The sequence below is a fragment of the Lepidochelys olivacea genome, assembly GCF_965140295.1.
Source record: "Lepidochelys olivacea isolate rLepOli2 genome assembly, chromosome: 6".
NCBI lineage: Eukaryota > Metazoa > Chordata > Testudines > Cheloniidae > Lepidochelys > Lepidochelys olivacea.
Window position 1 is genome coordinate 58,918,875 of NC_140416.1, and position 15,693 is coordinate 58,934,567.

At 44.8% G+C, this 15,693-nt stretch overlaps 1 protein-coding gene across 9 annotated transcripts in view; it reads left to right on the plus strand.

Annotated features, from left to right (window-relative positions):
• Positions 1 to 15,693, plus strand: part of GPHN (gephyrin) — a 588,066-nt gene that overhangs the window by 490,769 nt on the left and 81,604 nt on the right. For all 9 annotated transcript variants that reach the window (XM_084630610.1, XM_084630611.1, XM_084630613.1 and 6 more), the window contains one exon: positions 11,622 to 11,714. In XM_084630610.1, the coding sequence (XP_084486736.1) occupies positions 11,622 to 11,714 (93 nt within the window). The remainder of the gene's footprint in view (positions 1 to 11,621; positions 11,715 to 15,693) is intronic.

Consider the following 15,693-nt stretch of genomic DNA (forward strand, 5'->3'; position numbering starts at 1 on the left):
ATGACCAAATTTCAGGAAGAAATGGGAGAAACCCTCCAATCTGGTCAATTCTCTTCTCCAAGAGAAATGCAGAAAGCTTCAAAAAGATAATCCACAATTGGGTAGACACACTTCAGCATCAAGCTCAGGTCCTTTTATGTGCAGATTCAGTGACAAGGACTGCTGCCTTAGGGTTGCATTGCCACAGGTCAGCCTGGTTGCAGGCATCCAGATGCAACCAAGAGGTCTAGTTAGAGATCAAGAATCTGTTTTACAGTAGAGAGCACTCGTTTGGGGAGCAAGTAAATGCGTTTTTACAGAAAGGAAAGGGGGGAAAAGTCCATGCTATATTCTCTCAGACCTCACACCGTGGGCCTCTCCTTGAAGGGAGGGAAGGATAAAGCTCTACTTCAAAAGGTGGCTTTCAGATTGATGAGTGATTTCAAGATTACTCAGTACCTTCCTGCACAAGTCACTTGGCCTCAACAACATCAAAACCAAAATTATCCTAAGCCCTCTTTCACCAACCAGAAAACAAAGAGATCTTTAGCAATGTTCCCTCTAATTTTTTACATCCATGTGTGGAATAAATTTTATATGCACCAATATGGAGGTGATGTGTCGCGGGGGTGGGGCTGAGGGGTTCGGAGTGTGGGAGGGGGCTCAGAACTGGGGCAGAGGGTTGGATTGTGGGGGGGTGAGGGCTCTGGGGTGGGGCCAGGAATGAGGGGTTTGGGCTGCATGAGGGAGCTTAGGGTGCAGGGGGTGAGGGCTCCAGCTGGGGGTGAGGACTCTGGGGTGGAGCCGGGGATGAGGGGTTCAGGGTGCAGGAGGGGGCTCAGGGCTGGGGCAGAGGGTTAGGATGCGGGGGGATAAGGGCTCCAGCTGGGGGTGCGGGCTACGGGGTGGGGCCAGGGATGAGGGGTTTGGGGTACAGGTTGCCATGGGGCTGCGGCAGGGAGAGAGGACTCTCCCCAGCCGTCTCTCGCCACAGCAGCCCGGGGCCGGGGGAGAGCACCTCTCCCTGCCAGGGCAGCTCTGGGGCCATGGGGGAGAGGCACCTTTCCCTGGCTGCTGCTGCTCCAGGGCTGGGGCCGGGGGAGAGGCACCTTGATAGCCTGCTGAGTGGCTGCGCAGCTTAGAGGGAATGTAGATCCTTAGCATATAGGATAGCCTGTCGCTACCAATATTTTGCATGGTTCTTCATGGCAGAGGCCAATTGGCAGCCTTTTACCCCAATGGCCTCTGATACCTTGGATATGTAGTTCCTGAGCATTGTTCAATGGGGATATAAGATCAGGTTTTCAGGAAGCCAGGTAGCAAAGGTCCTGTCAATGCTAAGGAGAAACAAAGGTTTGATGATCATAATATCCTCAGACTCACTCAGATAGATTTGGTTCACAACTCAGTAGTGGATGGCCAAAGCCAGTCCACCCAAGTTGAGAGGATGGCTTCAACCTCAGAACCAGGGCCCTTTGCTCCATCCAATACAGGAGCCCTGTAACTTCTGTCTGAGCCGATGTCTTGTGTTCTTTTCTCTTGAAATCCCAGACAGACCTAAAATGGAAAAGGGTTGCAAATTGGTTCAGTCAAGCCCAGAGTGACCCCTTCACTTGATCCCCTCCAAAACTCCTTGACTATTTTCTTCAACCACCTAAATTTACATAAAGACTACATTTTTCAGCTATTCTAGCCTATCACAAACTAAGTGAAGGTGAACCACTCTGTATGCAGTCCCTTGTCAGTTAGGTCCATGTAGTGATTTCAAAAAACAATAATATTAAAATACCCCTTGTGGTGTGGGATATAGATTTCATTCTGACAAAGCTGAAAAAAATCTCATTTTGAACCACTTTGTTCCTGGGATCTGAAATTTCATACATGGAAGTTTATTTTCCTTTTGTCAATTACTTTAACTCAATATGTGAGAGCTATATACCAAGCTTTATGAAAATAAGGCAGTGCTGTTGATTCAACCAAGTTCTCTCCCCAGGACAACATTGTGGTTCCATAAAAATAAGACAAACTTTTATCTCATGTCCACATCACACAGTGGACCCTTGTCAGCAAAAAGTTCTTAGGGGTTTCTCTGAAGTGGAGTAGACTGAAACCCTTTGAAAATCCATCTAACTCTTTGTTTCTGTTGGAACTAGATCTCTGAGCTATACTATTACCAAGAGGATTGTGTCTAAATGGATATTCAAGTGGATTTCTTTTTGTGATGATCTGGCTGACCAGTAGCTAGAAAGCCATGTTAAGGCTCAGTCAGTGGGAAAAAAAGCTATCTCTGCTGCTTATTCCAGAGATGTGTCCATAGCAGACATCTGTAAAACAGAGACCTGGGCCTTTTCTCTCCACACTAAGCATTATTGACAGGAAAATCCATTTCAGACTCTTCATTATCCAGAAGTTGTTGTCAAGGTAAAGAAAGCCAAACATTCTCACCTCAATGAAGTCTTATTTCAGATTGTCCCTTTATTTTAAGTTGGCCTATTTTCGTGTGAAAAAAATTTTCCCCCAACATCTCTGCTTCCTTTTGCAAGCATGAGCATTTTGGTCTGCTTGGACATTTAGGAGGTATCTTAGTCCAATTTTCTCCATATATATTTTTTAAAAAACCCTTTTTCTTCTCACTGTTGGCAATGGCCTTGCTGTTGATGCTCATTGCAGCTTTAACTGTTTTTGCTTTGGGGACTTCCCTCAAACTTTTTATTCCACGAGTTGGAATCCTGACAGACAGTTTGCTTAGAGATGGGGAAATTGACTGTAATTCTGCTTCTTTGAAGAAGATCATTGCTATAGTGTTCACTAACCCAGCCACCTACCTTCACGGTTTGAGAATTATATACTTTTAGTGTTTCTCTGTTCACACCTAATTTATTTATTACTCAGACATATTTTCTAATGTTTTAATCATTGTTAATTAGCTTATTTTAGCTTTGCCTTCTGCATAACTGCAGAAAGACACTGAACTGTTGAGGAGGGAAACTGTTTATAACCATCGGAATGGATAGTGCATGCTGTCCATTAGGGGGCCTGGCTCACAACTTTATCCCACTAACACTGCCCTGGGGCATCAAAATTCTTAACACATGTGCACTTAGGGTATGTCTACACTACGAAATTAGGTCGAATTTATAGAAGTCGTTTTTTTTGAAATCGGTTTTATATATTCGAGTGTGTGTGTCCCCACAGAAAATGCTCTAAGTGCGTTAACTCGGCGGAGCGCTTCCACAGTACCGAGGCAAGCGTCGACTTCTGGAGCGTTGCACTGTGGGTAGCTATCCCACAGTTCCCGCAGTCTCCGCTGCCCATTGGAATTCTGGGTTGATATCCCAATGCCTGATGGGGCTAAAACATTGTCGCGGGTGGTTCTGGGTACATATCGTCAGGACCCCGTTCCCACCCTCCCTCCCCCCGTGAAAGCAAGGGCAGACAATCATTTCGCGCCTTTTTTGTCTGCTGCCAGCCAAAGATGTAAAGGATCGATGGAGTGGGTCAGAACAAGAAATAGACCAGATTTGTTTTGGACTCATTTTCCTCCTCCCCTGTCTAGATCACACTGCAGTCAGTCACAGAGAAGGCGCAGCGAGGTTAATCTAGCCATGTATCAATCAGAGGCCAGGCTGACCTCCTTGTTCCAATAACAACGATAACTTTGGTGCACCATTTCTTATTGGAACCCTCCGTGCAGTCCTGCCTGAAATACTCCTTGATGTACAGGCACACCCTTTGTTGATTTTAGCTCCCTGAAGCCAACCCTGTAAGCCGTGTCGTCAGTCGCCCCTCCCTCCGTCAGAGCAACGGCAGACAATCGTTCCGCGCCTTCTTTCTGTGCGGACGCCATACCAAGGCAAGCATGGAGGCCGCTGAGCTCATTTTGGCAATTAGGAGCACATCAACCACCACACGCATTATCCAGCAGTATATGCAGCACCAGAACATGGCAACGCGATACCGGGCGAGGAGGCGACGTCAGCGCGGTCCCGTGAGTGATCAGGACATGGACACAGATTTCTCTGAAAGCATGGGCCCTGCCAATGCATGCATCATGGTGCTAATGGGGCAGGTTCATGCTGTGGAACGCCGATTCTGGGCTCGGGAAACAAGCACAGACTGGTGGGACCGCATAGTGTTGCAGGTCTGGGACGATTCCCAGTGACTGCGAAACTTTCGCATGCGTAAGGGCACTTTCATGGAACTTTGTGACTTGCTTTCCCCTGCCCTGAAGCGCATGAATACCAGGATGAGAGCAGCCCTCACAGTTGAGAAGCGAGTGGCGATAGCCCTGTGGAAGCTTGCAACGCCAGACAGCTACCGGTCAGTTGGGAATCAATTTGGAGTGGGCAAATCTACTGTGGGGGCTGCTGTGATGCAAGTAGCTCACGCAATCAAAGATCTGCTGATATCAAGGGTAGTGACCCTGGGAAATGTGCAGGTCATAGTGGATGGCTTTGCTGCAATGGGATTCCCTAACTGTGGTGGGGCTATAGACGGAACCCATATCCCTATCTTGGCACCAGAGCACCAAGCCGCTGAGTACATAAACCGCAAGGGGTACTTTTCGATAGTGCTGCAAGCTCTGGTGGATCACAAGGGACGTTTCACCAACATCAACGTGGGATGGCCAGGAAAGGTGCATGACGCTCGCATCTTCAGGAACTCTGGTCTGTTTCAAAAGCTGCAGGAAGGGACTTTCTTCCCAGACCAGAAAATAACTGTTGGGGATGTTGAAATGCCTATATGTATCCTTGGGGGACCCAGCCTACCCCTTAATGCCATGGCTCATGAAGCCGTACACAGGCAGCCTGGACAGTAGTCAGGAGCTGTTCAACTACAGGCTGAGCAAGTGCAGAATGGTGGTAGAATGTGCATTTGGACGTTTAAAGGCGCGCTGGCGCAGTTTACTGACTCGCTTAGACCTCAGCGAAACCAATATTCCCACTGTTATTACTGCTTGCTGTGTGCTCCACAATATCTGTGAGAGTAAGGGGGAGACGTTTATGGCAGGGTGGGAGATTGAGGCAAATCGCCTGGCTGCTGGTTACGCGCAGCCAGACACCAGGGCGGTTAGAAGAGCTCAGGAGGGCGCGGTACGCATCAGAGAAGCTTTGAAAACCAGTTTCATGACTGGCCAGGCTACAGTGTGAAAGTTCTGTTTGTTTCTCCTTGATGAAACCCCCCGCCCCTTGGTTCACTCTACTTCCCTGTAAGCTAACCACCGTCCCCTCCTCCCTTTAATCACCGCTTGCAGAGGCAATAAAGTCATTGTTGCTTCACAGTCATGCATTCGTTATTCATTCATCACACAAATAGGGGGATGACTACCAAGGTATCCCAGGAGGGGTGGTGGAGGAGGGAAGGAAAATGCCACACAGCACTTTAAGCACAGCACTTTAAAAGTTTACAACTTTAAAATTTATTGAATGACAGCCTTCTTTTTTTTGGGCAATCCTCTGTTGTGGAGTCGCTGGTTGGCCGGAGGCCCCCCCACCGCGTTCTTGGGCGTCTGGGTGTGGAGGCTATGGAACTTGGGGAGGAGGGCGGTTGGTTACAGAGGGGCAGCAGTGGCAGTCTGTGCTCCAGCTGCCTTTGCTGCAGCTCAACCATACACTGGAGCATTCTGGTTTGGTCCTGCAGCAGCCTCAGCATTGAATCCTGCCTCCTCTCATCACGCTGCCGCCACATTTGAGCTTCAGCCCTGTCTTCAGCCCGCCACTTACTCTCTTCAGCCCGCCACTTACTCTCTTCAGCCCTCCACCTCTCCTCCCGGTCATTTTGTGCTTTCCTGCACTCTGACATTATTTGCCTCCACGCATTCGTCTGTGCTCTGTCAGTGTGGGAGGACAGCATTAGCTCGGAGAACATTTCATCTCGAGTGCTTTTTTTTTTCTTTCTAAGCTTCACTAGCCTCTGGGAAGGAGAAGATCCTGTGATCATTGAAACACATCCAGCTGGTGGAGAAAAAAAAAGGGACAGCTGTATTTAAAAAGACACATTTTATAAAACAGTCGCTACACTCTTTCAGGGTAAACCTTGCTGTTAACATTACATACATAGCACATGTGCTTTCGTTACAAGGTCGCATTTTGCCTCCTCCCACCGCGTGACTACCCCCTCAACCCTCCCCCCTCCCCGTGGCTAACAGCGGGGAACATTTCTGTTCAGCCACAGGCAAACAGCCCAGCAGGAATGTGTCCCTGAAGAAAAGCACCCTATTTCAACCAGGTGACCATGAATTATATCTCACTCTCCTGAGGATAACACAGAGAGAGAAAGAACGGATTTTGGTTGAATGCCAGCAAACATACACTGCAATGCTTTGTTCTACAGTGATTCCCGAGTATGTGTTACTGGCCTGGAGTGATAAAAGTGTCCTACCATGAAGGACGAAATAAGGCTGCCCTCCCCAGAAACCTTTTGCAAAGGCTTTAGGACTACATCTAGGAGAACCGCAAATGCCAGGGCAAAGTAATCCTTTCACATGCTTGCTTTTAAACCATGTATAGCATTTTAAAAGGTACACTCACCAGAGGTCCCTTCTCCGCCTGCTGGGTCCAGGAGGCAGCCTTGGGTGGGTTCAGGGGGTACTGGCTCCAGGTCTAGGGTGAGAAACAGTTCCTGGCTGTCGGGAAAACCGGTTTCTCCGCTTGCTTGCTGTGAGCTATCTACAACCTCCTCCTCCTCCTCATCTTCTTCGTCCCCAAAACCTGCTTCCGTATTGCCTCCATCTCCATTGAAGGAGTCAAACAACACGGCTGGGGTAGTGGTGGCTGAACCCCCTAAAATGGCATGCAGCTCATCATAGAAGCGGCATGTTTGGGGCTCTGACCCAGAGCGGCTGTTCGCCTCTCTGGTTTTCTGGTAGGCTTGCCTCAGCTCCTTCAGTTTCACGCGGCACTGCTTCGGGTCCCTGTTATGGCCTCTGTCCTTCATGCCCTGGGAGATTTTCACAAAGGTTTTGGCATTTCGAAAACTGGAACGGAGTTCTGATAGCACGGATTCCTCTCCCCAAACAGCGATCAGATCCCGTACCTCCCGTTCGGTCCATGCTGGAGCTCTTTTGCGATTCTGGGACTCCATCATGGTCACCTGTGCTGATGAGCTCTGCATGGTCACCTGCAGCTTGCCACGCTGGCCAAACAGGAAATGAGATTCAAAAGTTCGCGGTTCTTTTCCTGTCTACCTGGACAGTGCATCTGAGTTGAGAGTGCTGTCCAGAGCGGTCAGAATGGAGCACTCTGGGATAGCTCCCGGAGGCCAATACCATCGAATTGTGTCCACAGTACCCCAAATTCGAGCTGGGAACGTCGATTTAAGCGCTAATCCACTTGTCAGGGGTGGAGTAAGGAAATCGATTTAAAGAGCCCTTTAAGTCGAAATAAAGGGCTTCACTGTGTGGACGGGTGCAGGTTTAAATCGATTTAACGCTGCTAAATTCGACCTAAAGTCCTAGTGTAGACCAGGGCTAAGAAAATAAGACACAAAACTAAGACTCCTATTACAGTGATATTTTCAGAGAAACAAAATTTACAGGCCTTTTCTGTTAACACCAAAAAGCTGTTATCATAAGGAAGGGGAGTCTGAAGACGCAGAAGACATTTCAGAACTTTTGTTTTTAAAAATCAAAATTAGTCATAAACAATGGGGTGAAAAAGATTTTTAGACTTCCAAGATGAAAGTGCAAAAAAAAAAGTAAAAAATTGTATTTGAGAGTGTCCTTATTTTTTTGAATTAAATACCCAAACCTTCACCAAACATTGACTGTTTCTCTTTCCTTAATGAAATGCTTTCTAGCTGCTGGCTGTCCATTTGTTCACCCCAAATAGCACATGGCAGGATGCCAGGAACATACTGTCCACCATCTCTCTCTAACTGGTGTGATTTTTGCATGCAGGCAAGAAATAAAATGAAGATAGCTTACCTGCTAAAATTAGAAGCATTACATTTGCATTGGATTTGTGCGTGTATGAAGAGAGGGGGCATTCACTATTTCTCTGAAAGCTGATTTCTCAGCTATAATTAAAATGTTGTGTGTTGTATTCTCCCCTGCACTGCAATTACTCAAGCTTGTGAGTAAGCTTTCTAATAAAAAGAAGTTACTTCCACATAAGATAATGTGGAGACTATTAATGGGTATCAACAGTGCCTTTCTAGCTGCTATAGTGAAGAATATATCAGCATTTACATGCTAATTCCTACTATAAAAGCAGAAGTTCTAAAATGCACCATAAATATTCACTCCAGGCTGAAAATTGATGTGTTGGGTATCAGTATGGGAGCAAATACATAAATTATATATATTTACAATACAACTCCATTTAACTGAAGTCCAGTTCACCAGTATTCACACACATCAAGGTTTAGTTAACTTGTAATTTTGAAAAGCTTGGCCTGCTGCTGTGCAAAACTAACTTCACATGCACTTTCCCATTTCCCCTTCAAATATCTCACACACAGTCTCTCTCTTTCTCTTTCTCCTCTTAACCAAAAATCACATGCATACTCCTGTCTTCCTTAAAAAGAAATACACATACATACACACAGTCTTGTCCGTGGCTCTCACTTGGTTCCGCCACTAAATTCACACATCTACAACTACCCACATTGCCAAAGTTTTTCCCAACAAAATCACACACATGCTAAGAGTCCCCCTCACGTACAGGACAGCACCCTCTGCAATTTGACACACACACAAACACACACGGCCTCCATTCTTAGATGAGTCTTCCCCTCCCCAACTCAGACTACTAGCACCCAATCCCCCACCCTCTCGGTAACTCCTCACCCCATACTCCCCCCACTCTCACATACGTTGAACCTCCTTCCTGTCTCTCCCTCTCCCACTCTTTTTTCAGAGTTACCTGACTATGGAGTAGCTCTAAGCAGCCTCCCCAATTGTCCACATTGCCTCCAGCAGCAGAAGAATAAGCTTTTCGGAAGCTAGAGCTTCTTTCTCCTCTGCTGCTTTTGCAAAAGCAGACACAGAACATGAGCCAGGGTTGGGGGCTAACTAGTTTAAGCTGGGGGACACGTCAGGCTGAATTAAGGCTATTCAGGGTCTTAAGCATATCCCACATGGGGGACTTCCTGTACTCTGGCCCCATCCCACATTATCGCTGTGCCTCCCTCCCCATTTAAGGTGGTAGAAACTGGGGCTTCTGTTCCCCTGGCTGCTAAGAAGTATGGCAGTGTCTGTGGTTCCCGTCATCCTTGTTTCCAAAGCACCAAATGGAGAGCGCTTGGGTCCTCCTCACTCCTTCCTCCTTCTGGGTCACCTCCTCTCAAAGGATCCCCTACTCAAGAGAGGTGGCAGGGTCTTCTGCCCTCTTCACATGGCTAACTGGAGCAGAGGTATTCCCTGCCCTGAAGAGTTTACAATCTAAGTATAAGACTAGATACAACAGAAGGGAGATCACAAAGAAAGGATGAAACAATACGATCACCTCTACTGCCAACATGGGGAGGGAAAAATATGAAAACAACCCTAATCCATCTTTAAAAATTAGTTTACTCTAAACTGGAATCACAAACGCTAAAATGCACTAATCATAACTGTATGATTATTCCATGGTCTCACTAGGGCCAGAGTTAAAATTGTTTTGAGTGCCTTAATTATGCATTTCCGTACCTTAACGTGTTTGGATTTCTTTTAAGTGTAAGCCTAACTCTGAATTTCCTGAGTTTGTAATGTTTGATTTTTGTATAATCAGAACATTCCTGTAATTATTTTCTACTCCTAAATTACTGATGCATACTCTTTAAACTCTATTTTAATGTAATTGTTATCTTTATATATATTTTCCGAATTTGGAAGTACATATCAGTAACCTTACCTAATATATTCAAAAACAACAATAGGTTAGTTATGTTTGCAAAGAAGAAAAGATGTGAAGAAAAGATGATGTGCTGCCGAACACATCCATTAAAAAAATATTAAAAATTATGTCAAGATCACAAGCTAAGTTTACATAAACAACCCAGACACCAATCTTCTCTATCTCTCTCTCTCTCACACACACACACACACGCACACACACACACACACACACAAAACTAGCACCTAAGCAATTTTAACTGTGTCCTTGTAACAAAATTCAATTAGCAATTCAAGAGTACCTGAAAAATCTGTCTGTCCCTCCATTCAGCTAAAGTTTCTTATAATGCCCATGAACATCCAAACAACGGACATCCAAACAACCATATTTTCTTACTGAGCAAAACAATTCCATCTACCTCTAATAAGACAAATATTATCATAGGCCATGTCTAACTTTGGTTGAGTCAACTTCCCAGCATGCAATTGTCTCCATCCCATAATGTCATCTATATCCAGCTACAGGCAACTACTCTATTCCCAACCTCTATTATCACTGGCAATGTTGAAATACCTGTAGTGATCCTGGGGGACCTAGGCTACTCCTGGCTCCTCTGGCTCATGAAACTGTACACTAGCCACTTCAGCAGCACTACGGAAAAATTCAACTACTGGCTCAGCAGGTGCAGAATGACAGTTGAATTCACTTTTGGTAGATTGAAGGGACACTAGTGTTATTTACTCACAAAATTGGATATCAGTGGAAAAAATATACCCGATGGTTACAGCTGCCTGCTGTGTCCTGCAAAATATCTGTGAAGCAAAGGGGGGAAAGTTTCCACAGAGGTGGAACAGCTGTCTTCCGAGTTTGAACAGCCAGACACAAGGACTCTTAGAAGAGCTGAGTGCACAGCTATATGGCTCAGGGAGGCTTTGAAAGATCATTTTAACAGTGAGCCACAGTAATGCATTGTGGTGTACTGCATTGTACCTGGTCCTGCTGATTTGGGGTCTGCTAGGAATTGTGTGGTGTTTGCTGTACATCTGTGAATAACATTATCGATGCGCCTATCAATATTGTGTTGCTTGCTTTACATTTATGATTATTACATTGCATCAGGATCCCACTAGGGGCAGTCAGGGCCAAGGGGCGAAGCAGCTAGGTATGCTCACCAAGCTGGACAATCAGCAAAAGGCATTTCAAAAATGTATGGGGCTTTAAAGGGGTAGGGGGTCTTCTGGTCTCCATGAGCCCCAGGCAGAGTAGTGAGTGTTGGGCATTGTGGAGCAGTGGATGGGGGACTCATGGAGTTGACATAAGTAACATAGTATCTACATTCATGCTGCAGTGATCTCAGTACATCAGTGTGGCTCACTGCCACTTGGGAAGGTTGGTGTTACTGCGGTAATGGGGCACTTACATCAGTGGGAGACAAATTTAAGTGTAGACATATGCACAACTAGGTTGATGCAAGGCAGCTTATGTCAACCTAACTTTGTGGTGTAGAACAGGCCATAGCCTGTATCTCAGCTGACTGCTCTGGTTCTGGATACTGTACATCCAAATCCAATGCCAACAAGCTTGTCCTAACCAGAAATGCAGGTTCACTGAACCACATCTTTCATCCCTGCTTCCAGGCTGCATCTCTCCATTTATTTCCCTATTGGTTTGGAGAGAAATCAAAAGCTTGACAGACCTGATTACGAGATGTGTCACATACCCATGAATTTCATCCATCGGAGCACACTGCTGTCACCATCTATTCCCTTTGAATACATTCACTGACATGGAACATGGTCTTTTTTTTTCTTTCTTCCCTTTTAGATGGAATGGGCCGAGTTCTTGCTCAAGATGTTTATGCAAAAGACAACCTACCCCCCTTCCCAGCATCAGTAAAAGATGGATACGCTGTCAGAGGTAAATGCTTTAACTCTAGGCATGCAGTGCATCTTTTGCAGCATTACCCCAGATTGTTAGTACACCTGCTTGTTCCATCACAGTCCGAAGCACTTCTTTCTTGGATATAACTATTGTTATACACAGGGCTTTGCAGCGGAGCCCAGAGCTGGAGCGCAGAGCAGCTCCAGAGCAGTGAATCTGCAGGTTTTTGCCTGGAGCTGGAGCAGAGCCGGAGCACTGCTCCAAAGCCCTGGTTATACATTTTATTTGTAGATATCTAGATCATTACTGAAATCACGGCTGTGTAAAATTCAGCCACTTTAAAGGAAGACTGCAGTGATTAGTTCTAATTCTTTAAATGAGAGGCGCAGGGTGAGGGGGAGTGAAAATGCATATTTACAGAGCCATGTTTAGTAAAACCTTTCAGTGTTTTACTCTCTATATCTGTGCTTGGGTCTGGTAAACCTTTCAATGAAAGTTGCCATTTTGCTGCCACTTCCCAGCAGGAAGTCTGGCCTCATGATATAGTTGAGACCCAGGAAATGCAGTTCTTGTATGAGACAGACATGAGAATTTCAAAGGTTTCCTTTTTTTATATATATATAATTTTTATTATTAAGAGTATGAGCTTTCGTGAGCTACAGCTCACTTCATCGATGAAGTGAGCTGTAGCTCACGAAAGCTCATGCTCAAATAAATTGGTTAGTCTCTAAGGTGCCACAAGTACTCCTTTTCTTTTTGCGAATACAGACTAACACGGCTGTTACTCTGAAACCTGTCATTATTAAGAGTTTTTCCTATGCATCAAATATTTTATCAGACTGTTACAATTCCATTTTACTGTATGTTTATTAATTATTCTTTATTATTACAGTTGATAATTTTCAAAATTGTGTATGGGAATGCACGCTTCTGAGTAATTAGATGTAGCGATTAAAATATTTTTTTTATTACACTGAAAGTTTTCCTAGGAACTTTTCCTGTAAAGACTCCTTAGGGAGTATAACCTAGAGAACAGAGCACTGATCTGGGACTTAGAAGATCTGACTGTGCCATTGGCCTACTGAGTGGCCTTGGGCAAGTCACTTCACCTCTGTGCCTCTGTTTTCCCATCTGTAAAATGGGGATATGAAATCTTAGTGCCTGCTAAAACATTTGAACAGGAACTGATATATTTAAAAATGGTCTGTGATAAACTCAAGTCTGCTAATCTGAAAGTGAACCCAAAGAAATTTTGAATTGTTTCAAAAAGAGAAAACTGAGGCTGCACAGAACTGGCCAACTTCCCAGACACTCACAGATGTGCAGAGTTTTGTAGGGCTCTGCTCCTATTACAGAAGGTTTCTTTGTGAATTTGCCAATATGCAAAACAATTGCATAGGCTTGGTGAGAAAGGGAAACCATTTCAGAGGTCAGCAGAGTGTGATGTAGCATATTTGGAATTGAAAAAGGCTCTTGAGACTGCTTTTGTCTTAGCCTACCCATTATTTTAAAACCCCTTTTATGTTGGAGGGTATTACAACAAATATCTAAGTTCTCCTGAAAGAAATTATTTCATCACCCTAAAGGACCCCCGAGCAGTGATTAAATCTATAGTACATTTTCATCACTCTTTATATGGGAGGAAATTTGTGGTCAGGACAGACCATGCGTCCCTGCAATGGCTGTTTAGATTCAGGAATCCTGAGGGGCTAGTTCCCAGGTGCAGACCTATGATTTCATAGTTGCATGAAGGCCTGGGCACAAGTATGGTAATGCTGATGCTTTCTGGGAGGCTAATTTTCAACATTGTGACTGCGCTCTTTATGATCCAAGACAAACTATAGGGCAGACTTCAGTAAAGGGCAAAAATCCACTGAGTTGATTGAGACAGTTCCCCAAATGTCCCCTGGGCAGGGGTTCCATGGAACAGTCTCATTAGGACCCGCAGGCCTGTCCCAGGCAGCACAGTCGTCTTTATGTATTGAATGGCAGCCATCTATCTCAGAAGGCAATGGTATAGGTGCCAAAGCAGTTCAGTTATTGTATCCTACTGCAGAATTGCAAGTGGCTAAAAAGTCCAATTCTCAAGCAACAGTCCTTGTTGAGTGGGCTTACAGCAGCACATTATCCCTTGCTGACTTAGTGCGGCGTTAGTATACTCCAACACATACCCTCCCCCTCAGATCTTAGGGGACTGGATGTAGATTCCAACTCCCACGTCCCTTCCCAAGAGAAGAAGTTGGCATTCAGGTGTCCCTTCCCTGCTCATTGCTGAACCTGGAGGCATATGACTGAAGGGACAGATATCAACTCATCTATCAGCTTTTTGGGTCTTTCGTCTCATTCAGCCATCTTAGGGAACATGATCCATAACCAGGATGACTGGGTTCCCGAGGAGGTAATAATGAAATGCATCCACTCCCCATTTTACAGTCAGGCCCTTTTTTTCAATAACAGAATAGGCCAATTCCCAGGGAAATAGTTTGCAATTAATATAGAGCACTGGATGTTCCTTCCACTGGACAGAAGCACACAGAGAAGGCAGCAGGAAAGCCCCAGATGCAGCCAGAGAAACACTTGTAGTGTGACCCTGAAAAAAAATTTAAAGAGGGAGCTTTTTGATAGAGTGCTGGCACACAAGAGGCTTTGATTTGTGAACAAAAACTATCTCTTGCTGCTTGGTTCCTATTTTGTCCAAGAAAACAGTACTATTGTGTACATTATTTGTAAATAAACAGGATTGCATCAAGATAATACCTGACTTCTTCAGTTTTTCCTCCTAACAGATACAAACCTGCAAGACGCAGAATGTTGGTGAACTGTTCAGGTTAAAAGCCATACAGATATTAGTATTATTATTAATATTTGTAAAATGTTTTTCACATTCCATTTCAGAAAAAGATGGCGATATTTGAGAATGGGAGTGATATGTTTGCACTGTTTTATATGTAAAAGAAGGTGGGCAATAGCATTCTGTGCATGCTCAACTCTGGAGAGTTGAAAATTTAGGAGGCTATAGTGAAGAGAGTTGCAGTAGTGGAGACAAGAGGAGATAAAGGAATGGATGAAGATTTCATCAGAGGTAGATTCCAGGCAGTGAAACTTAAAGGCATTGTTGCAGAGGTGATAAAATGGTAGGTTGATTTGCAGATCTCAGCCCTGAGATGAGAGTTCGAGGTAAAGGAACAGGATAGAGTTTCCCATGAGACATTAGCAGCTATTTAAACTGGAGGTGCAATTCATTGAGCTTTTTCTTGTTCCCAGATAAAAAGAGTTAAATTTTGGCATTTAGGCATAGCCCTGTAGTTGGTATGGTGAAAAGCTGCAGGGGGTCATCAATAGGCATCCTGCCTCAGGGAGGCACAATGTCTTTGGTTAGCTCTGCGGTAACATGGAGCAGAGAACTAGTTCATTAAACATGGCAACTAATTCCCTCCTGCACAGATGGCTAGTTAACAGAACCATGGCTCTTGCTATTCTCCAGCACTCTCTGACCCCTTTCCAGTAAGTTTCTTCCAGAGAGAGGGAGAGCAATTCAGTAGCTGCTCTTGCAGTCCCAAAACATGGGGAATGCAATTCTGGACAGCATTTACATGGGTGATAAAGCTCTTTAAAAGTTAAATCTGCTTTCAATGTGCAGTACACGTTGATCAAACTGACACCCTCGCTCTGCCTGTGTGGCTGCTAGCTACTAGTACCAATCTAACCCATATGATGAGCACATATGGGCCTCACTAATGTGTCCTCACTATTGTAAGACTGTTTAAAAATAGGCTTATGTATGAGACCAAGTTGTCACATTCCATATGTTGTAGTTTAACTTTTTTTTTAATTATTTCAGAAAATGAAAACTATTTCCAAAAAATAAAATAAAATCTAATATTGAAAGTTTAAGGAAACATGTACAGTTATATAATATTCTGTAAAACATGAGAACACTTGTTCAGAGCTGAATATCTTAGCCCCAGGACCACTTGCCATCAGGTACTGTTCTTAGGCATAAAGGTGGGGAAAG